General features: G+C 42.1%; 1 protein-coding gene across 3 annotated transcripts in view; it reads left to right on the forward strand.

Annotated features, from left to right (window-relative positions):
* Positions 1 to 24,122, forward strand: part of SIK2 (salt inducible kinase 2) — a 135,537-nt gene that overhangs the window by 101,551 nt on the left and 9,864 nt on the right. For all 3 annotated transcript variants that reach the window (XM_075839759.1, XM_075839758.1, XM_075839760.1), the window contains exons 7-12: positions 3,081 to 3,301; positions 5,810 to 5,962; positions 14,184 to 14,348; positions 17,867 to 18,110; positions 19,679 to 19,963; positions 20,184 to 20,335. In XM_075839759.1, the coding sequence (XP_075695874.1) occupies positions 3,081 to 3,301; positions 5,810 to 5,962; positions 14,184 to 14,348; positions 17,867 to 18,110; positions 19,679 to 19,963; positions 20,184 to 20,335 (1,220 nt within the window). The remainder of the gene's footprint in view (positions 1 to 3,080; positions 3,302 to 5,809; positions 5,963 to 14,183; positions 14,349 to 17,866; positions 18,111 to 19,678; positions 19,964 to 20,183; positions 20,336 to 24,122) is intronic.

Consider the following 24,122-nt stretch of genomic DNA (forward strand, 5'->3'; position numbering starts at 1 on the left):
GGTGATTACGGGCACGGCCTGCCGCGGACAGTCACCCGCATTTGCGGGCCGCGCTTCCATTATAAAGTATGGGATCACGGTCCGTAAAATAGGAAATGTCCTATTTTTTGCGGGTCATTTCTAAGGCCTGGACACCTTGCCGTAAATATACGGGAAGGAGTCCGTGGGCCATAGAAATTATTGGGTTCATACTTTGATCCGCAATTGCGGTCTGAAATTGCAGATTAAAATTGCGGCCTTCTGCATGGGCCTAAGATGATAGAAGAAGCAAACACATAGCAGCACGGACTTAATGTTAAAGAGACTCTGTCACCACATTATAAGTGCCCGATCTCCTACATAATGTGATCGGCGCTATAATGTAGGTGACAGCAGTGCTTTTAATTTTAAAAAAACTATCTGTTTTCACCACTTTATTAGCGATTTTGGTTTATGCTAATGAGTTGCTTAATGCCCAAGTGGGCGTGTTTTTACTTCAGACCAAGTGGGCGTTGTACAGAGGAGTGTATGACGCTGACCAATCAGTGACCAATCAGCGTCATGCACTTCCCTCCTTTCATTTAGTCAGCGCATAGGGATCCTTTTAGATCCTTATGTGCTGTCTTATACTAACACATTAACAATACTGAAGTGTTTAGACAGTGAATAGACATTCCACGGGATGTCTATTCACAATCCCTGCACTTCGTTAATGTGTCTATGGTAGTTACAGCAGAGCAAAGCGTAATCTCGCGAGATTACGCTGTAGATGACCGGTTACAACGAGATTACGCTGTGCTCTGCTGTAAATACCATAGACACAGTAACGAAGTGCAGGGATTGTGAATAGACATCCCGTGGAATGTCTATTCACTGTCTATTCACTGTCTAAACACTTCAGTATTGTTAATGTGTTAGTATAAGACAGCACATAAGGATCTAGCAGGATACCTATGCGCTGTGTAAATGAATGATGAGGAGTGCAGGACGCTGATTGGTCACTGATTGGTCAGCGTCATACACTCATCTGTACAGAGCCCACTTGGTCTAAAGTAAAAACACGCCCACTTGGGCATTAAGCAACTCATTAGCATAAATCTAAAATCGCTAATAAAGTGATGAAAACAGACGTTTTTTTAAAAATAAAAAGCACTGCTGTCACCTACATTACAGCGCTGATCACATTATGTAGGAGATCGGGCACTTCTAAAGTGGTGACAGAGCCTCTGGCTCATTCTTGGTATTAAAGAGTTACTGTGCCGTAACTTTTACTATGGGGGAATTTATTAAGACTGGCATTTTATACGCCTGTCTTAATAAATTTGTTGCATCATTTTCCGGCTTGTTTTCTATTCACAGGCGCACGTCTCTTAATAAATTTGTTGCATCTTCGACTACTCAGGCGCCACTGAGTGAAATCTATTCCAGTCAGGATCTGGTTTAGATTTCTGTTATAAGTTACAACAGTTTCTCCTGTAAATTCTCCAGCTTTTGAGCCGTTTGCTACTTTTTTTTACACCAGAAAACTGGCACAAAGAAGTTGATAAATTCCCTATGTGTGTAGTGGAGTTCATACAGATGTAGCAGAGCGGATTCATAAGTTAACATAAAGTCTTATCTATGGTTTAACATAGGAGGGGTTTTACACTGGGCGATTATTGGGCAGACGAGCGTTTATAGGAGGCTCGTTGCCGATAATTGCTCTTCGTAAACAGGGCAGCGATCAGCATATGAACGAGCAAACGCTCAATCATCTACTGGTCGTATCGTTTTAAAAAAGTGAAAATATTATCGTTGCCAGCAGCACATCTCACTGTGTAAACAGGGACATGATAATAATCGATGGGGACGAGCGATCAGAGTAACGACCGCTCGTCCCCATCCATAGCTCCGTGTGACAATAGCAAACGAGCGCCGATCAATGATGTCTCGTTGATCAGCACTTGCTGCATCGGCCAATTATCGGCCAGCGTAAAAGGGGTTTTACGGAGTTGACTTTGTCATTGCGCATAGAAGTTATCATGGTTCATGGAAGACACAGTTAAATGATAATTTCAGCTCTGCTACATCTGTTGTGGCTTACATCATTACTGTTATTTGCTCTAGAAAGTCTTCTTGTATTTTGGGAAAGTAAGATTTTTCTTTGGTTTTCTAGTGTACGTGACTTTGTGTCTGATCTTACTGCGGTTTAACTCGTCATAGTTTATGACGGTGACTGACAGAAATGCTTCTAGTTCATCCTTATCCCTGTCCACTTTCCCTCCCTCCTGTCCGAATGTTTACAAGTAAAGAATGACAGGATTAATAATGGAAACAAAGCCATAATCTTTCTCTAGATTCTTTGTGGTGGAAACACAGACCTCAGGCTAAAGCTGTGACGTATGGAGATTCATTAAACTGTGATCCCCTGAGGCACACTATCTCATTTTTAACCCTTTTTCACATGTAGTAACATGTAGCCTGTCTGTCATACTGTCTGTGATCTACTTCAGGGCTAAATGTACGTAATGTCATTTGTCATTGAGAAGAAAAGCATTGCATAATGTACACAATTTATGATCTGTTAGTAATTGGAAAATAGTCCCCCAAAAAATATGACGCATTGGACTGCAGCACCAAAACACAAAACCTATAATTTTGTGATATAATAATACATTTAATAACAGCTACATTTTTTTTTATTATAGCAGTCGCTGTTATTTGATAGAAGAAACATTATGTTTCATCAGTCCCAGAGAATGAGATCACAAAGCTTTGTAATACTAATAAAACAATATGTATTATAGGCCCGCAGGTGTATAACTGATGGGCCTGAGACCGTAGCGTCAGGCAGGGGTTAAACATTTTAGAATAGGGCTGGGAATTAAAATGTATGCAGTTCTGGATACAGCCAATGGCATGGTCGTATTGGCTGTGCTGCAATTAGTGCATTAAGGTATAGGAGTGGTCTATAGCCCAACTCTACCCCTCCATTAAACAAAGCCCCTGAGCTCCCGCTTCCCGGCCTCTTTTGCGGCCGTTTGCTGGTTGGGAATACTGGGAAACCTGCCATCCATAACTTTGCTTATGTTTTTTCCCTGTGGTTTTTTTTCCCCTCCTAGAATGTGAGCACTTAATTAGAAGGATGTTGGTGTTGGAGCCTTCGAAACGTCTTTCAGTTGCTCAAATCAAAGAGCACAAGTGGATGATGACGGAGGTTCCAGTGCACCGACCTGTCCTATATGCACAGAATCAAGAAAAAGAAGCTTCTATTGGGGAATACAATGAACAAGTCCTGAGGCTCATGCACAGCTTGGGGATAGACCAGCAAAAGACCATAGAGGTAAGAAAGTGGCACGACTAAAATATTGGCATGCGTATCGTGAAAATGCAAATTATTTCCTATAGAAGAAATGGGAGGGCCATACATAAGCCACACCTACCACTGAATTTAGAGTCATGGGACTTTTTTAGCAGTCCAGTTTGGCCAACCATTGAAATTCTGCAGGTTTCACAGCATGTTTGCGGGATGACCACATACACCGTCCAATAAAGACTGTTTGTCTTCCTTTAACTGCATTTTATTCCCCTATCTTGATCCCCTCCCATTTTGTGGGGATGGGACACTAGAAGCTACTAAGGCTAGGCTTAGATTAAGAATATGCTGTCTAATGAAGCTATGGCCCATTGTATGGATATAGTTTTACTAAATCTCCTTTTCTCCAGTGATCCACTTAAAGCATTTTTAGGATATACGGTAAAACTTAGGCCGGATTCACACGAGCGTGTTTGGACCGCGATATATGGTCCGCATGTCGGCCGCATTTCCTGGACCGAACACAGTGCAGGGAGCCGGGCTCCGAGCATCATAGATATGTATGACGCTAGGTGTCCCTACCTACCAGCGGAACTACCGTCCCGTACTGAAAACATGATTACAGTACAGGACAGCGAGGAAGTGACGCCTAGGAACCCGCGTTCGGTCCGGAAAATGCGTCCGACATGCGGACCGTATATCACGGACCGAACACACTCATGTGAATCCGGCCTTACTATGTAAATTTAAAATTAATTATGGTAATTAAGAAATAAAAAAAATGAGCACTTTATGCTGTTTAGTGGCTACATTCACTTGATGGCTGCACACTCCATTCATCACAATATGGAACTAAGGGCCCATTCAGACGATCGTGAGTAACGTCCGTGTGCTGCGCATGGAAATCACGCGCAGCACACGGACCCATTGATTTCAATGGGGCCGTTATAACATGCGTGAGTTTTCACGAAGTGAGAGTCTGTTGCGTGAAATTCACTGCATGTCCTATATTGGTGCGTTTTCACGCACCTACACGCCCATTGAAGTCAATGGGTGCATGAAAACCACGCACCGCACACAGATGCACATCCATGTGCGGTACGTGATATGCGCATCAATTTAATTAAAAATAATTTAAAAAGAAAAAGATGTGCTTAGCGAATGCGTGAATAACACATGCGTTATGCATCAGTGTGCTTTGCGAGTGGCAACACACACACAGACCAGATTCACGCACGTTTTTCACGCGCGTGAATCTGATATTCTCGTGTGAATGTAGCCTAAGATAGAGGAGACTTGAATTTCCTTAGTGCTTTTACCTGTTTCCTGCTGATGTCAGTTTTGGGAGCAGAAAGATAGACCGAGAGAGAGAAAATAATTTGAACATCTTAGGCTAAGTTCACACTACCGTTAATATAGGTGTACCTCTCTTCCGTCAGAGTAAGGGCTCGTTTAGACGAGCGTAAAACTCGTACGTGTGCTGTGCGTGAAAATTTCGCACAGCACAATGACCCATTGATTTCAATGGGGCCGTTCAAACATGCAGGAGTTTTCACGCAGCGTGTGTCCGTTGCGTAAAACTCACTGCATGTCCTATATTGGTGCGTTGTTCACGCACCTACACGCCCATTAAGGTCAATGGGTGCGTGAAAATCCCGCACTGCACACAGATGCACAAAAGATGTGCATTGCCAGTGCATGAAAAACACATGCCACACGCAAGGCACAGATGCAATAACGTAACGTGCACTGACCAGATTTACGCACGTATTTGGGATCGAAAGATTAAATGGCAAGCAACAATTACCTTACAATTACCATTGATTTCAATGGTAATTCTTTCGTTTCAGTTGCTTTCCGTTTGTCTTCGTTCGCTAGGTTCCCGTTAGTCAAAAAAAACGGAAACCTAGCGAACGGAGACAAACTGAAACAAAAGAATTACCATTGAAGTCAACGGTAATTCTAACGGAACCGTTGCTTTCTGTTTAATCTTTCGATCCTCTCTTCCTCTGACGGGAGAGAGGAAAACGTATACTTACGGTAGTGTGAAAGAAACCTTACCAAAACATGGAATGACAAGTCGTTTGTGCCTTTGTAGAGGGAACTTGCTTGCTAATAAAGTCCTGTAATTACAGCAGCCTCTGCACTGATCCAGGCAATATGTAGAGTGTTTAAACAAGGTAAAGAGGCGTTGGGAGGAGTATCAAGTGTAATGTGTGAGAGCAGTAGAAATAGAGACCGTGCCCGGGCCGCAGCTCCACTGTATCTGTAACACGGAAGACAACGGTGAAGAGATCTGCAGCACAAATGGCTGAACTTTAAAGGAAAATAATCCAAAACAGTACTGCACATGAGGATTAAAGAGCACTGTCACGTTTTTATTTTTCACTAAAGTTATAATCAGACATTCTTCTAACTTCACAGTCCGCTATACTGATGAGTTCTATGCTAACAATATTGGTAGTGTAATACTTATAAACTGGCGGACTGCAACTTAAATTTGACCCCCTAACACCATTGCATGTTTACTTGCAGTCTTTACAGGACCGTAGTTACAATCACTTTGCTGCCATATATTACCTCTTGGTGGAAAGACTAAAATCTCACAGAAGTAGCTTCCCCGTGGAGGCCAGGATCGATGCACGACAACGGCGACCAAGTACTGTTGCAGAGCAAACCGTTGCCAAGGTAACAATGTTTCCATTCTTAAAGGGGCTGTCTAGTTTATTGTTAAAAAATAAAAAAAATATTTAAAAGGCAGCAATTCTAAAGCTAAAAAAACCAAACTGGAATATTGTTATTGGGGAGATTTATCCAAAATACTGCCAACAAAAAGCTGAGGAGCTGTCCATAGCAATGGATTAGGTTTCTGCTTGCATTTTCATAAGGGCCTCTGAAAAATGATTGGCTTCTATGGGCAACTGGTCCAATTTTCCCTTGAACTGGTTTTGATAAATTTGCCTATTGGGTGACCAATCTGCATTGTTTTTTTTTCTTTACTCTAGGGCTGCTTCACATGATTGTTGTTTGGTATCCAAAGGAGATGTCTATGTATATCCATGGACATACTGTATGTCTTTTTATTCCCTGGCACTAAATTGGAAGATCACTGTACACAACCTTTATCATTGCTGCACCGAGGCGTAAGGGTATGTGCACAGACAAAATCAAAAACGTCTGAAAATACGGAGCGGTTTTCAAGGGAAGACCGCTCCTGATTTTCAGCCGTTTCGCAGCGTTTTTAACGGCCGTTTTTGGATGTTTTTCTATAGAGTCTATGAAAAACTGCTCCAAAAACGGCTCAAGAAGTGACATGCACTTCTTTTTCGCGGGTGTTTTTTTACGTGGCCGTTTTGAAAAACGGCCACTTAAAAACCGCCCCGTCAGAACAGAACGCAGTTTTTCGCATTTAAATCAATGGGCAGATGTTTGGAGGCGTTATGCTTCCGATTATTCAGCCGTTTTTCGTAATGTTTACGGCCCGAAAAACGTCTGAAAACACTCCGTGTGAACATACCCTCAGGGTGAACACTCTGTACTATGGCATTAGTAGAGCCGTACAATAGGGACCCATAAATTCTTTGGGTATGGTATTCAGAATATGTGCGCTATGGATCCCAAATATGTCAATTTGCGTGAGCTCCAAAACATTGTAACAATAGTTAGATAAATAGAAATATATCTGTCCCTGAGGGAATCTGTCAATCACACTGCACTCCTGCCCATATTCAGTTGCTCACATTGTAAACACTGGTGCCAAAATAAAAATTTCCAGTGCACCAAGGACTTTTTCTTTCTTTTTTTTCTTTTTTTTGCATTATTCCTTTCATTTTATTGTATTGTAATACATCTTTCATATACATTATCCATCTGGACATCCTGTTTAAAATACAGCCTTGCACAAAAGTTCAATTTTAAAGGAGTCTCTGTGTTTTAAATTTGCAAAATATCACTTCCGTGTAGTTACTGCGATCATACGTTTGGGGTAAATAATAACTGCACAGCAATGTCCTATTCACTTGTGATGGAATGAGTCTAATACCTGTTTTTGTTATGTAATGTCTGCCTCTTAGGTAATGTTACAGGAACAATCATGTACATTGTTGTTAGGGGTGGGGAGTGATGGAAACTATTATAATTAGAACTGAGAGTGACAGATTTATCATATTATTGACTTCACTCCGCACAGACTCACAATGCCACTGATGTCACTATATTGCCGGCATACCACACCACTAAGAAGAATGTGTGCTTCCTCTACATTCTTCTGTATGAATGCCATCAGGGAGGATGACCGAATATACAATATGTGCCGTCACCCAATACCTGCATATTGTTTTCTACAATGCGGAAATATCTGTGATTCTATAGGGAGCATGATGAGGTAAATGTGGTCTGACAAACCATATAACTGGTGTTAAAAATATGTCCTGTTGCAGAGCTGGAAGATAGAACACATTTATTTGCGTTCGTCAGAGGCTAGAGAGCTTCGGATTCGTTTTGTAAGACCTTGGATTGTATTCGCAGTGTAACGTCTTGGGCCAGCCGGTCGTTATAGTTCATCTGATTTCCGCAACACAGAAATGTTCTCCTGACATCTTTGTCAGGCAGGCCCAGGCGGGAAACAGCTTGTGGGTCTTGGAACTGATGATCCAGGTGTGGTCATTGGTTTCTGGGCTGTGGGCCAGAGTATCGCACGTGGTGAATGATGTAAGACCGAGACTGGGTACAACCTCACCTTACCTGCCATGTGAGGGCAGATGGGGTCATGAGATGTAAAGACATCTAGTCCTTAAAATACAGTCCTTTACTTATAAGAACCTGGAGGCAGTATGCATGTTCCTTGTACATTATAAATATAAGGGGGCCTAATGTTTCCATCTAAGAAGCAAACTATGTGACGTGTATTAAGTGGGGATTTTTGTAGGCTGTCTGATTGTCTTTTTATTTTTTTTCTTCTTGCCAAAGATTGTGCGTGGCCGACTTTCATTTTGATTACTAAAATGCCCTCTTCTCATTTGGAATTGGCTGGCGTGCCATTGGCATGAACGGGTGGTTAACATAGGGAAGTCTTGTATTCCTTCGTCTTTGTTTGTTAGTGATGTTTTAACGTAGCTTTTTGGCTTACAAGTACTAAGAAAAGTGTAAATAAATCTTGCTCAAGACTTGGGTCAGATTAGCGGCTGAAGGGGGAGACCAGAGCTTTCTTTACTGGCCAGAAATGATCTCATATACCAAGAGGTGGAAGCTGGAGAGTAACTGGCAAATGTTTGTGCCTTCTTTAAAAAATAGAACATTTTGTATAAATGCAGACGTGGATTTCTTTATACGCAGCAAGTTTGGAATTCCGCACAATCTAAAAAGAAATATTTGCCCGCGCATTTCTAAGTAGCATAAATCATGATGACAATTATTGAAAGCACATCTAAGAGCTCGGAAATGTTCCTGCTCTTTGCTGCCTTCTGTGCCTACTTGGATTAGTACACAAGGGGAAGACCTTCTGACACTGTCGTTGGACAGTCCACATGAGGTTATAATGCAAATGCCTCCTCTTAGGTTCCCCATACATTCCAAGTGTGGGAGCAAAGCACTCCGTTGTTTCCTTCACTCCCACTGAATTTGAATGGCGCTCGACCGCCACTCCATTCATACTCCTTGACCGCGGTCATGGGGATAAGTAAAAACTCAGGACCCCTGTTTCAGTGATCAGTGGGGGTAGTGATTGTGAGGCACCCAACGATCAGATATGTGTTGTGATGATGTGTATGATAACAGGATATTCTTTGGCTCTTAGGTACCTAGGCTATGGGTACCTCATTGGATATTTTTAGATGCATTTATTTTGCTAACTAAACATATGCTTCAGATGTAGTCTGAACATGACACACTACTGTGATTCACGTAGAACCGATGATTATGGGAGCGGTCCATCCCATGTATATGCTGCTTTATTATTATGAAGAGTTTGAGGAAGGTGTTACATTGCTGCCTACAGCCAAATTATAGTGAACATGTTATCTTGTGGCCCATACTCAAAGTATTTATTTCACCCTTTAACTAGCAATGGGAGGTTATGTGTGACACCGCACTGCACACTCCGGCTAATAATGTAGGTGGCAATATTAACGGTTATTAGCACAAATAATCATATGCTCCTAACACACAAAAAAAAACTGTAAAAGCAGAGCTGCATAACAATTCAACTGCGCTAAAAATAAAAAGATGCGTACAAGCTAGTCCACTGAGCAGCTGCAGGATATTATTATATTGTTATTATGTATAACCTTCAGTAACAGCCTTTAGGTAAAGGGGTTGTACGACATAAAAAAAAAAGGCCAGTGTGACTTGTGCTATACAAAGCCTAGCGGGTCACATGACTCAAAACTTTGCACCATTTGAACTGGAAATGCATGGGGACGAGTGATCGTAGTAATGATCGCTCGTCCCCATACATTACTGATCATAGCTCCTTGTGAAAGGAGCAAACGAGTGCCGTTTAACGAGCTGTCTCGTTGATCGGTGCTCGTTTTTATGGCCGTATTGGTCAGTGTAAACAGTCCCTTAAACTCTGCCAACTCTAGAGCTGAGCTTCGGACCAACTGGCAATTGGATATGGTACCTGCAGAGGAGAAAACTGGGGATAAATGCAGCATGCAAGTCATATAATAGCCAGATGTCGTGTTCTGCATCATGTACACACACGTTTACTAATATTAGTGCACCATCCGAATAATGCGTCAGTCTAAAATGCTTGTGTAGCATGTACCATATTCCTCAACATGGCGCATGCTATATAGGGGAATATGACACAGGCCTGGAATTGTTTTCGGACACTTTTCTAATCCTTCGTTAATGTGACTCAAGTTGCTCACAAGGTCTACCTAAAGTTTACTTCTACTGAGAGCAATATCGAAGGTAGATTTTCCTGCTGTATAACAGGGTCACCTGCTCTCGCAGGTCAGCAGCGATTCCGCAGGACCATTATAACAGGAGAATAGCTGGCTTCATGTATACCAGAAGTATGGATATTTGTGAAAGGTCTCAATAACACCTATGACTGTCTAGGTGTATCCAAGTTCTCAGATCCCCATTGTACTGGTGTCGTTAATAGCCCAATGGTCTTATAATGTTTCCATAATCGCAGACTATGCAGTATTCAATTATAGAAACGTTGAGCGTATGTGACCAGCTTTATCACTATGTAATGTGTATGTACCCATCTGTTCGTCGAGAATAATGAAAATGAACAGAACACTCCAGGCAAATTTATCAAAACTGGTGCAAGGAAAACGTGGGGTAATTGCCCATAGTAACCAATCAGATTCCAACTTTTATTTTTCAGAGGCCAAGTGGAAAAAGTAAGGCCTTATTTACACAAACGTGTGCGTTTTGCGCGCGTAAAAAACACAGCGTTTTGCGTGCATTTGAGTTCCGTGTGTCATCATTGTTTGGTGCGTGTCTGTGTTATTTTCGCGCGTATGGCATCCTTCTGTCACGCGGCTTAGACGTTTACAAAATGAAATGAAGGAGGTGGTTTTCTTTTTCCCCTCATTTCTTGAGCAACTGTTGCGCGAATCCGTGTGTTGTCCGTGATTTTCGTGCTCCCATTGACTTCAATGGGTGCGTGATGCGCAAAAAATGCTCAAGTATAGGACATGCAGTGAGTTTCACGCAGCAGACACACGCTGCGTGAACAACACGGAATGTCTGAATGGCCCCATTCACTTGCATAGGTCCGTGCGACATGCGTGATTTTCGCACGCTTATCACTGATGTGAAATACACTCGTGTAAATAAGGCCTAAAGCCGCAACCTAATTAGTTGCCATGGGCAAGTACACCATTTTTCACTTCAACAAATTTTGATAAATCTCTCACACTGTTATGCCTGGTTCAGGACTTGAGGGAGCGGCATAGGACACCTCATACAGAATCGTTGTCATGCACCACCCCCTCAGGCCCTGCACTATACATAACCCAGCTTACGTTGCATACATTAAATTAAGGCTGTGACAGATTCCCTAACAGTGGCGTCCGTCACCAGAGAGTATAATGTTATCCGTTAAAGAGATACGTCATGAACTGGGGTCATGATAGTTCACAGCGTATCTGTTAAACAGATACCATTATAGTTTATGGGTGACCGATGCCACTATTAGGCACACATAGACTAAAATAGTCTCCGTTTAGCGTATATGTCATGAAAAGCTATTGAAAACCTCATGACCTATGCCATACAGTGGCATATGTCACCCATAGGCTTCCATGTTAAAAAAAAACATATACTGCGCGGTATACAGTTTTCGACAGGATCCTGCAGGGGAATAGCAGGGTCTACTACACTATTCCACAGCTGAAGAAAAAAACCAAAAAACAGCATACCGACTTATATACCGAGCAAAACAACACACTTTTGGCCTCTGTCGGGCTAATGGAGCTTTCATGACGTACATGTTAATTAAAAGTAGGGCCAAAACATGATGTGAACTAGTCCTGATAGCCCCAATTTATAGAGTGAATTTACTCCATTATATGTAATGTAACACATTGTTACATGTTCTCCATGGTGTTTTGCCATTACAAAAAATATTGTGTAACTATACACAAATACGTAATTATTATAGCAAAACATTTACTGGCATAGAAAAAATGCAAAATACTTAAAATAAATAGCAATTATTCCCCATAGAAGAGACAGTGTTATCTATCAGTGACCTTCACCAAGGTCATTTTACCTCTTCACACCAAAACATTGATAAGACGAAAATATTTCATGAATGGCTTAAGAAACACAATAGGAACAGAAGCTCATGCGTAACTTTATTGTTCCCTGACTGCTCCGAAGACAAGAAAGAACTTGTTATGCAAATAAGAGCTTAGTTTATCCCGGCACAGGCCGTCACAAGGCATCCTGCAGTGACAGTCCCGTTTCTTGGGCTTCTTACTTCTCTTTGACAGCGATGCTATGCAACCACCGGTTTATTTCTTGTATCACAGTAATTATTGTTATTGACAGGACATTAACTCCTGTTGGCATGGTTAATAGGCTGTGCAGCTTTGCCGATGAGTTAGGAATGCAAAGTTTATTACAAAGTCACGCTGAATTTAAACCCAAAAATAACTATGCAATAACAGCGAGCAACTGATTACGGTAAATGTTTTTAGAATCTTCCGTTAATTAACCAAAAGAGACATATAGGTGATGAGAGTATGCATGTGTGTGTTTTTATTACAGAAAATACTACACTTCTGAGTTATTGAACAGATCTCAAGATATGCAGATAAACTGGGCCAGATTTATCAATATATTTACACCAGTATTCTGTCCAAGATACATTGCAAAAAGATGGCGTTCTGGTCAAATTCCAGATTTGTGAAGCCCCTGCACCACTTTTTCCGGGCGTGGTTTCATAGTTGCGCTAATCATTACTCATTATCAAAATGTACCTGCCATTGAAAGCGTACCTCCAGTTATAGGATAAAAATTATTATAGAGCATGAGTTTCAATATAATATTTTTTCTAAATACTTGGTTTAGAGTATATTAGGACCGGTGGGCTGCACACTAGACAGTAGGAGACGGAGTAGGATCTTACAGTGCTGGCTCCTGCCCTGAAGATGGTAGGAGGCAGAGCAGGACGTTCTGTCTCCTACTGTCTAGTGTGCAGCCCCCAGCATGGACTGCGGACGGTATGTGCAATTTAGGAAAACTATTAGGGTATGTTCACACGGCCTTTATTCGGCCATTTTTTGTGCCGAAAAATCGGAAGCAAAAGGCCTCCAAACATCTGCCCATGGTTTGTAATGGGAAAAATGGCGTTCTGTTCCGACGGGCCATTTTGAAAAACGGGCGCGTAAAAAAACGGCCGCGAAAAAAAAGTACAGGTCACTTCTTGGGATGTTTTTGGAGCCGTTTTTCCATAGACTCAGCTCCAAAAACAGCCCAAAAAAACCGCAGCGAAAATCGCGAGTACCTTAAAAAACATCTGAAAATATTCCGAGGTTTTTGAGTTTGCGTGTGAACATACCCTTATATTACAAACCCTTCAACTATATTAGTTTGTCTTTTATAACTGGAGGTAAATTTCAAAGACTATGGCAAAGTAACAGGGTGTGCTCCAGTATTAATAAATCTCCCCCAGTATGTTTTAGGTTATTTGATGCATAACACTTCTATTCCAAGTTGCGTACAAAGGAATGTATATAACTTTAGTGACCTGTATAATGATATTGGGACTTTGACTGTGTCCTTGTTGGATTCCTTGGGTTTTGCTAATCAATTCGAATTCCTGAAGGTCTTGCTACAAGAATGTTTATAAACCGGATTAAATTATCTGGTACATTTTTTGGGGAAAAATGCATGAACAAAATGTTAGATCAGGAATATATTTGGATGTAGAGTTTACTTAACACGGCAGATGCTAAATTTCACACATTTAACTGATTATTTCCTAGCACGATTCTATAAATTTAAATACTTGACCTTTTATAAGTCAAAGCTGCTCCTGTTTACCAGCAAATGTTGCATGTAATGGGTATATGACCTGATGCATTCAGAAACAGAATCTACTTGGTGTGTATATATATATATATCTCGATCCTTTGTTCTAACTGTTATTGAATCAGACGTGTGGGTGTTATGGTGGAAGATGGATTGCAGCCAATAAACTATCATGAAGTCAACTGGTATTGCGTGGTATCAGTCTGCGCATTTTTAGAGTGAGTATTTGGACAGTAATAAAGTGGACCTACCCTGCCATCTTTCCTGTAATGCTGCCCTGTGAGCTGGACTTACAGTGCACTCCTTTTTGTTCTGGATTTCTCTCTGTGTCAAAATCAATTACACATGTCGTAATACACTGACTAGTGCTGGATACTAAATTTGTCCATCTTGGTTGATGTTTATATAGATGAGTACGGTGGTGTCTCCAGTGAACCTATTGTCTCAAAATGTAAGGATGATGAGGACACCAGTTCTCCCAGAAACCTCAACGGTGGAGCCCTTTTCTTACCCCCAAAGCAGCTGCCAGGCAGATACCACATTCCTAGAGGAGGACGCTGTGAATACACCTACGGTAAATAACTATATTGCTAAATGTCAAGAACAAGCCCTGTCTCATCTTGCGTTTCACTACCAAAGTACAACCCTTTTAGGAGACCATACTAAACATTTTGTAAAATATGACGTCTCAATTTTCATCTGGAATCTCCGGTTTGTGGGCTTTTGGCCTTTTAGTCAACGGGTGAAGTATCTGCCTGTATATGGCACAGTCCAGTCAATCTGCTCTCATAATTGATCAATGCTTTATCTAGGGGTATGGGAGTTTGCTGACTTTACTTGTATAGTGGATTCAAGAACTGTGGGGATAACAAACCAGCCATTTCTCAATGGCCATGGAAGACTGTTGTACGATTTGGTGCTCCGGCCGAGAAACTGTTGATATGAAGTCACCTGTCACTAATTCTTTAGTAGTCAGGTTGGAGTGGTGGACCCTAATGTCCTGTCTTTTGTCTACTATTCTGACGGTAATTTCAGATTTGTACAGATGTCACTTCCCTGTTCTCTGAGCCCTGTTACTGCGTCTACTCTCACACTGGAAGTTACTGGAGGTCACTTGACTAGGGAGACAGAAAATAAACTTTAAAGCAGAACTGAAATATTATAAGGAGGAAATAATAGGTATAGAAGATAGGAAAGGTAAATCGTAAGAGCTCAAGAAATGTCTGCGATATACCACTTATGAGTGTGATGGACTAAGTAATTGTTGATTTGGCCAGTATTGGACTAAATATGACAAGATCAGGTCATCTTGTCCCTATGGCTTATTGTCCACGTCAGGGGTGACTACATTGTTCTTCCTACCTTTGCCAAAAGCTGACCTGAAACAAAGTGATTCATTGACTATACGTCATGATCTTATTGTTTTTGTGCAATTGAATAATCTTGTGCCCATACATACTATGAAATTGTGCTAGTTATCGAATGTTCACTACTAGAGTATATACTGTAGAATATGTGGTGCCCGGTACACTGTCATTTCTCTAAATTGGCATTTGTGCCTTATGCGTGCCAATGCTTCATTATCCCCTTATCTCCTACATTAATCTAAGGGAGAAAATCGGGTTACAGAGTGGGTTGAGAAAAGTCCATCATGTCCAACCTTACATATACTCACCTATACTTACAAACTGATGTTGATCCAGAGGAAGGCAAAATTCCCCCTTGAACTGTATAGACCAATATGCCATAGACAGGAAGATTTCTGTCTTGACCTCTACTGTCTGTCGGACAGATCTCTGAATCAATATTCTACTAAGATTGATAATAAAGTTGTTCGTAAGTATGTAGAAAAGAAAGGATACTAAATCAGTAGAGATAATGCAGTGCCCTTGTGCTGCCCACAATATATGCCTGGTTTGCCTATGAGGTATACACTGTCCACCATGTCCTGTGTGAAATGACCATTCAAAAAGGGATTATGATAAAAATATATGTGAATTCTATCCATTCTACGGCAGGAATATTTTCAGCCGAGTTTGGCATTGGAAATCCATAAGGTGGCACATGCCATGAAATGTGCTCATGTTCGTAAAGTGGTGTTTTATTACAGGCACATGTTCCAGCCTAGGTGAGGGGGAGGTTATGATAGGTACATTAATGTTACAACGAAGAACAATCACTTGAGGAGTCGTGATAGTTCAGCTTCAGAAAATCTCAGCCGAACCACTGAGAGCTGTAAAAACAATGTGTAATATCCTGTATTTTTAGCTTCACCGCGGGGATCCTCTCAGAAATGTGCTGCTGCTTCCACATACAGGGAACAGCAACATCTTTTATAAGTGCACCAGAGGAATATTAAAAATCATTCTTTTTCATGTTAACAAGATTAGCTCTGTCTGGGGAGCCAATGGCAAAAGCAACGTTTATTGGGTAAATATTTGTTGACCTGAACCCTTAAAGGGGCTATCCGGGAAGTGAATTTTTTTTCTTAGGGGCTGCAAATGAAATAAATAAAACAAAAAAGCAATACTTACCTATTCTTGCCTCCGGCGATTCGGCAATGTTGCTCCGGTGGTTGTTTACAGGCACATAGCATGTGACCGCTGCAGCAAATCAAAAGGGCTCAGTGGCCATAAGTTGTGTTTCTGGCATTATGGCAGAAATATCCTTTGTCACCAGAGAGCCCAGCTGAGCCCTCTGATTGGTTGTAGTGGTTACATGCTACGTGCATGTAAACAAGCCCCGGGACTGCCGCCAGAGCGACAGTGTTGGATCAACGGGGGCAAGGATAGGCAAGTATTGCTTTTTTCTTTTATTTATTTCATTTGCCGCCCCTAAGAAAAAAAATTCACTTCCTGGATAACCCCTTTAAAAGCCCTGGTGCCCTAACCATGGTCCTTCGTTATCTTGCATACTAGACCTGTGAGCCTTTAATATAGCTTATTACCTTAGAATATGGAATACGAAACTGCTATTTTTGCAATGTGTTTTTTATGTATATGTGTGTGTGTGTGTATATGTATGTATATATATATATATATATATATACACACACACACTATACACAGTATAACCATGCCTTGTTTTCTGCTATGTACATGTATATCTAGCGTTCTCATTCTGGCAAAGGAAAAGTTACATTTGGAAATTGTTTTATCCGAAGACACGTACAATTCGGTTTTCATAAGGGACGCTTTAGAGCTAATTGTTTAATTGATGTACTCATAACATGCACATTCCTCCTGTGAGAACACCAAGGCATGGACATCCAGTTAAAGGAGACGGCAACGTGCGCTGGCATTATCAAGGCTGGAAAGAAATTAAACTGCAAAGGAGGCCCCTCTGGTTTTGAAGTTTGTAGGATCAGCTGCTCACAGATGCAGTTTTCCTCTGGAACGATTTCTTAGTCACATCCTGGAGAGAAATGATTAAATTCCCAAGTCTCTGCCACCATTTCCTGCATGGTTTTCTTTTAAGCTCCTTCCCTGCTAAAGGCATTGTTGTAATCTCGCTGATTTGGGGCCAATCTCGCTGATGTAAATCAGAAATTTTCAACGTAACACTCTTTTTCCCTTTTAATTATATGGATATACATCACTTGCATGGCTGAACCAGTTGACCTTGAGGCTCATGATATCAGAAAGACTGTGTCAAATTAATTAGTCTTTGTCAGAAACACAGGGTGCACGTCACATAGGCACAGTCATTTTAAGGGACATATAGTGAAAACGAATTAAGCCTTGTCGTGCAATGAAATAAACCTGCAGGGTTGACGTTTTCGAGGAAAATCTGGCACAAATGGTAGTGATTTTTCCAGCCTTTTCTCTTCAGGACTGGAAGGGGCAGCTGTATTGACATTCCTCTCGGTCTCCTTCTTTGCACTGATCTATATGGCGGTATTATGTAGGCTGTATATGCAGTGTTGTGTGGACATTGTATGATAGTATTATTTAGGCAATGTATAGTAAATCACAAACCACATTTTTAAATGCCATATCCATTCGCCTAGGAAAAAATTGGAAACCGTTGTTCTATGCTTTTGAGAGGCTAAGATGTATTGGAGATTTCTGACTTTCATCCCGTGCTTTGCAGGTTAATGGCTGCCTGATGGATCCTCTACCCCCTGTAGTAATGAGAAAGGGTTGCCAGTCTTTGCCAAGTAACATGATGGAGACCTCTATTGATGAAGGAATTGAGACAGAAGATGACTCCGAGGATGATCCCGCTTCAGCATTTGCAGCATTTCAAGGTAGACGTAGTGGGCAAAGACGACACACTCTGGCAGAAGTGACCAACCAGTTAGTAGTCTTGCCCAATGTGGTTCCAGATATGGAAGGTAAGGCCTTAAATAACATATAGTTTGAAGAGATTTTTTATCTTCAATACATATATATATATACATAGTGCAGTAATGAAAGCACAAACGTTATCTTAACAGTGGTTTACTGGTTATCTGCCAAAGTAATATTTTACCGGGCACATCTCCTATATATTAAATGCCTTACCCACAGTAAGCTTGGTGATGCTAGTTTAACCACTCATGGCCACAGAAACTCCCAAACAAAGGTCCATAAAAGATATTTTAGCCTAGAACAGTGGTCCCCAAATTGCGTAGATCCCGAGTCACTTTTAATTATGACAAATGGTGTTGAGCCACACTGAATATTGAAAGCGAAGAATCCTATTATATATATGACCTAGTGATATGATTTTGACCCTAGTACCAAGTTCAAGTAATGTTATGACATTCCTGGTGCCTCTAATTCTGCCAACAGCTGGAGAGCCACATTTCTACTATTTAAAAAATGCTTCTTCTCAGAAGCTAATTGATTCTGATCTATCATCTGTATATATTAGGAAATTGATGTATGGACAATTCACTAATATACATAAATAGATTCATTAAGGATGGATTTAAAGGGGTTGTCCACTTAGGACAACTCCTGTCTATGTGCCCCATTAAGACTTATGGACGACTTTGGATTGACATGAATGGAGAAATGTTGTTCGTGAGAGGCGTACAGATACTCGTCACAGCTTTTATAATATTTCAAACTTAATTTACATTCAGCTTTTGTACAAACCTTCAACAGAGCATCTTTCGTCAAGGGTTGCTTTATACAAGTGCCTCCTTTTACTGATTTGCCTTGGAAATTTTGCCAGGACCTCCAGTGATATTTAAAGAAAAGGTCGCCTCCACACATTTGTCACTGACAACTCAGCGCAAAGAAAACAAAGTGTGTTTGTGTCCATGCATGAAACATACGTCTAACGATAAATATGAATCGCATTGAAAAGTTTATACAGTTTGGCTTAAGTAACATCCTGACATCCTGCTATGAAAAATAATGCCTGTCATCTTAGTGTATTCATATATTTCTTGATAAACTGTACAATTCTGTGTAGTTCACATGTACTGAATAAAATAAATTTATAAGCCCTTCACTATTATTCTGTGACTAGTGATGAGGTGAAAGGGGTCTTCTCACTAAGACGACAACTTTTCAAAATGAAGTTGGACGATCATCTAAACCTCGGTGATCAGCTGTCATTGCCAAGAGAAGCCGCATCAGGCCAGATTTTCCCTGCAGCTGCCATATTCAAATGAACGGCCCTCCATGTAATGCATAGACAGGCCAGATCTGCAAGAGCTGCACTTACAGAACCCCCCTTGTCCTGAACAGGGACCCCCCCCCCCCTCTGTATTACATCCATATGCCTCAATAGGGTTGAAATTATGACACAACCCCTTTAATGCTTAATACTTCCACAATTTTGCCTTGATTTTACCAGAAATATACTTTTTTGGAGATATCATTCGTATACAGGCTTTGACCTAATGCCATTAAAGAGTAGTGGTGTCGGCTTCTGAAATTCATGGATTCATCTTGTTATTTATTACAGGCAAACTTTTTACTATTGGTAACATCCCATGCCTGGGAAGTGTCGACTCAGAATATGACATGGGATCTGTTCAGAGCGACCTCAACTTTCAGGAAGACGCTGGAGTTCTAAATGAAGTGGCCATGGCTAACCAGGCCGTCACCAGGCTTACACCACCATATATAGGTATACGGCCTACCAACTTGGCCATGCCAGCTATGTCCTCTCAGAAGCGTGAAGCACATAACAGGTCTCCAGTCAGTTTTCGTGAAGGAAGACGGGCTTCTGACACCTCACTAACACAAGGTATTACTCATGTTCTCAGTTGTCTTTGTGATTTTACTTGTCTTTGTGATTATTGACTTCATAAAGCAGTGGTAGATACTTGTATAAGCATTCCAGTTAATTCTTTATTGTATTCCAAAGTTCTTCCTACGGTAGTTCATGTTGGTAATTTCCATCAGATGTTTCATCCTCCATTGTACATTTTCTTTACTTTAACTGTTTTTGTTTTATTCAACCTTAGGTATCGTGGCATTCCGGCAGCACCTTCAGAACTTGGCAAGAACCAAGGGTATCCTGGAGCTCAATAAGATTCAGATGTTGTATGAGCAAATCGGACCGACTGAAGATCCAAATCTTACATCCCATAACCTAGAAGATCCCAACCACCCCCAGGTATAATATAAGCCAAGTTAGGCATAGCCTAATGAATGTGTAAAGAAATAGTGTAAGTGCATTCCTTATTCACACCATAGGGGTCTATTGAAAGCATTCATGTATGGTACCCTAGAAATAGGAATATTCGGTTCCTTTAGTAGTTCTCACTCTTCGTATAATAGAATACTTTACTCTCAGCCATGGTTTGTCCGATACAAGTGGGTATTATAGCATGTCCATATATCAATATCTTGCGGTTCGCAATTACGGACCCATTCACTTCTATTGTCCACAGATACCTTCCCGTTTATTTACGGGAAGGTGTCCAGGCTGTAGAAGTGTACCACAAAAGATAGGACATGTCCTATCTTTTGCATTTTACGGGTCGCGCTCCCATACTTTGTATGGGAGCACAAGCCGAGAATGCGGCTACCTGTCCGTGCCCGCAATCCCGGCCTGTCATTATGGGCACGGCTATGTGCATGGGGCCTAAACTATGTGCATGTAAGTAATATATTTAACTGGGCATTCAAGTATAAGTTTGCCATGCTAAATAATTTTTTAAGTTGCAAATAAAAATCTTTTATTTATCATAGCGCTTTGCCACAGGACATGCTAATGTGGGGGGATTAGACGTTTGAAGTCGGCTTAAAAAAACAAACAAACTACATTTGAAATGGACTTTAATGGGTTTTAAGACGAAGGAAGAAAATAGGTTCTTGTTCTTCCAAGACATTTTTAATATGTAACTTCTTTATTTTACTGTTGCGCAATGTTCCCTCTAAGCCTTGGCAGCTCCTGAGCAGAGCAGTTAGGGAGCAGGGTAAGTCTCCATTAAAGGTGGGCAATCTGATGACCAAAAGTAATAACCCCAGTAAACGCTAATATAGTGTACTACATAACTGAATAAGAAAATATATTTTAAATTAGTTTTAATAACTTTTTTAAATACTATAATATTACAAGTCCACCAGTAAGATAGACAGTTATGAACACCAATTATTATAGGCATTAATGAAAGAATCCCTCATTACACCACTCCTTCTATAGATCGCGCCACACAGCCCCCTGTAGATAGCGCCACACAGACCCCTGTAGATAGCATCTCACACCGCCCGTGTAGATAGCGCCACACAGACCCCTGTAGGTAGCGCCACACAGCGCCCGTGTAGGTAGCGCCACACAGACCCCCTGTAGATAGCGCCACACAGACCCCCTGTAGATAGCGTCACACAGCCCCTCTGTAGATAGCGTCACACAGCCCCTCTGTAGATAGCGTCACACAGCCCCTCTGTAGATAGCGTCACACAGCCCCTCTGTAGATAGCGTCACACAGCCCCTCTGTAGATAGCGTCACACAGCCCCTCTGTAGATAGCGTCACACAGCCCCTCTGTAGATAGCGTCACACAGCCCCTCTGTAGATAGCGTCACACAGCCCCTCTGTAGATAGCGTCACACAGCCCCTCTGTAGATAGCGTCACACAGCCCCTCTGTAGATAGCGTCACACAGCCCCTCTGTAGATAGCGTCACACAGCCCCTCTGTAGATGGCGTCACACAGCCCCTCTGTAGATAGCGTCACACAGCCCCTCTGTAGATAGCGTCACACAGCCCCTCTGTAGATAGCGTCACACAGCCCCTCTGTAGATAGCGTCACACAGCCCCTCTGTAGATAGCGTCACACAGCCCCTCTGTAGATAGCGTCACACAGCCCCTCTGTAGATAGCGCCACACAGCCCCTCTGTAGATAGCGTCACACAGCCCCTCTGTAGATAGCGTCACACAGCCCCTCTGTAGATAGCGTCACACAGCCCCTCTGTAGATAGCGTCACACAGCCCCTCTGTAGATAGCGTCACACAGCCCCTCTGTAGATAGCGTCACACAGCCCCTCTGTAGATAGCGTCACACAGCCCCTCTGTAGATAGCGCCACACAGCCCCCATGTAGATACTGCCATACGCAGCCCCCTTGTATATACTGCCACGCATCAATCCCCCCTGTATATACTGCCACACAGTAATCCCCTCTCTCCTTGTATATACTGGTACACAGATATCACCCCTCCCGTTGTATATAGTGCTACACAGCAGTCCCCCCTCCCCTTGTATAAGGTGCTTTACAGAAATCCCCCTACCCTAGTATATAGTGCTACACAGTAATCCCCCCTCCCATTGTATATACTGCCACACAGCAATCCCTCCTCCCCTTGTATATACTGCCACACAGCAATCCCTCCTCCCCTTGTATATACTGCCACACAGCAATCCCCCTCCCCCTTGTATATACTGCCACAGAGCAATTCCCCCCTCCCCTTGTATATAGTGCTACACTGCAATCCCCCCTGTATATGCTGCCACACAGCAATCCCCTCCTGTATATACTGCAGCAATCCCCCCTGGTGCTACACAGCAATCCCCCCTCCCCTTGTATATACAGCTACACCGCAATCCCCCTGCCATTGTATAAACTGCCACACCGCAAACCCCCCGCCTCCCCTTGTATATACTGCCACACAGCAAACCCCCCATCCCTTGTATATAGTGCAACACTGCAATCTCCCCCTCCCATTGCATATACTGCCACACAGCAATCCCCTCTCCCCCTGTATATACTGCCACATAGCAATCCCCTCCTGTATATACTGCAGCAATCCCCCCTGTATATACTGCAGCAATCCCCCTGTATATACTGCCACACAGCAATCCCCTCTCCTCCTGTATATAGTGCTACACAGCCCCCCTTCCCCTTGTATATAGTGCTACACTGCCCCCTCCCCTTATATATAGTGCTACATATCAATTCCTCCCGACCTGTATATTGCCACACAGCCCCCTCATAAAAAAAATATTCGACTCACCTTGCCCACTCCCGCAACGGACGGAGCGCTGTACTGGCTCTCGGGGGGGACGCATGCTCAGACCGGTGTGATAATGTGACATCATCACGCCGGCATGCGCAGGGAGTCTTCCCAGCGCCTTATAGGCCTGCAGCCTATAGTATTCATTTGTATCTGCGTCCTGAGGATGCACATACAGATGTAGCCGTCTTTACCTTGACTTTTAACGCATTAAATAAATAATGGCTAGATCATTTATCTTGAGTTTTTCAATGGCTGTTGTTGTGTGATATCACGCTGCAGCAAGTTATCAGAATCAAGTTAAAAATGGCTACATCCGTACAAGTGAATGTGGCTGTCGCTAGCACCAGAGCCCCCTCCGGTGCTAGCGTCACCTCTGCATCCACCCGTGACAGTGCGTGGGCTGTAAACTTTAGTGAGCGGGCGGACTGTGGAAGGTTCACGGTCGCGCACCTTATAGGGAACACTGCTGTTGAGATGAGTCTTATTGGTGCTTTCCATGCCAAGTGCTACTTTTATTCTGCATTGGTACACTGATGTTCTGTTTATACATTCCCATTGTATGTAATATCGGCTCTGGCTATTTTAATTGGATTGTATTCATTCTGTATACACTGCAGACAGTGTATCGTAGACCACCAGTGCATGGGAGAGACATGTTTTTGTGGTGGGATAATCTTGAAGAGATGGCAGAGAGAGTGGTCGCGGTTCCACTCCTCCCAGTTAGGCAAATCTGTTATTGATGATACACGTGCTGATATAGCTGATGGGAGGAATCAAACTCTCTGAGTGACCCGTAAATCATGATTTTAGTTTTCTTTTGTAATAATATAAATAGCACTGGTAGTATGTGAGTTACTTGGCTGACCTTGATGTAGGTTTTCAGTTTCCTATTATGTTGTATTTAGGATTTTAATGTATCTTCGGCACATTCATCTGCTTTTCCTT

Source organism: Rhinoderma darwinii, chromosome 10 (genome assembly GCF_050947455.1).
Source record: "Rhinoderma darwinii isolate aRhiDar2 chromosome 10, aRhiDar2.hap1, whole genome shotgun sequence".
Taxonomy (NCBI): domain Eukaryota; kingdom Metazoa; phylum Chordata; class Amphibia; order Anura; family Rhinodermatidae; genus Rhinoderma; species Rhinoderma darwinii.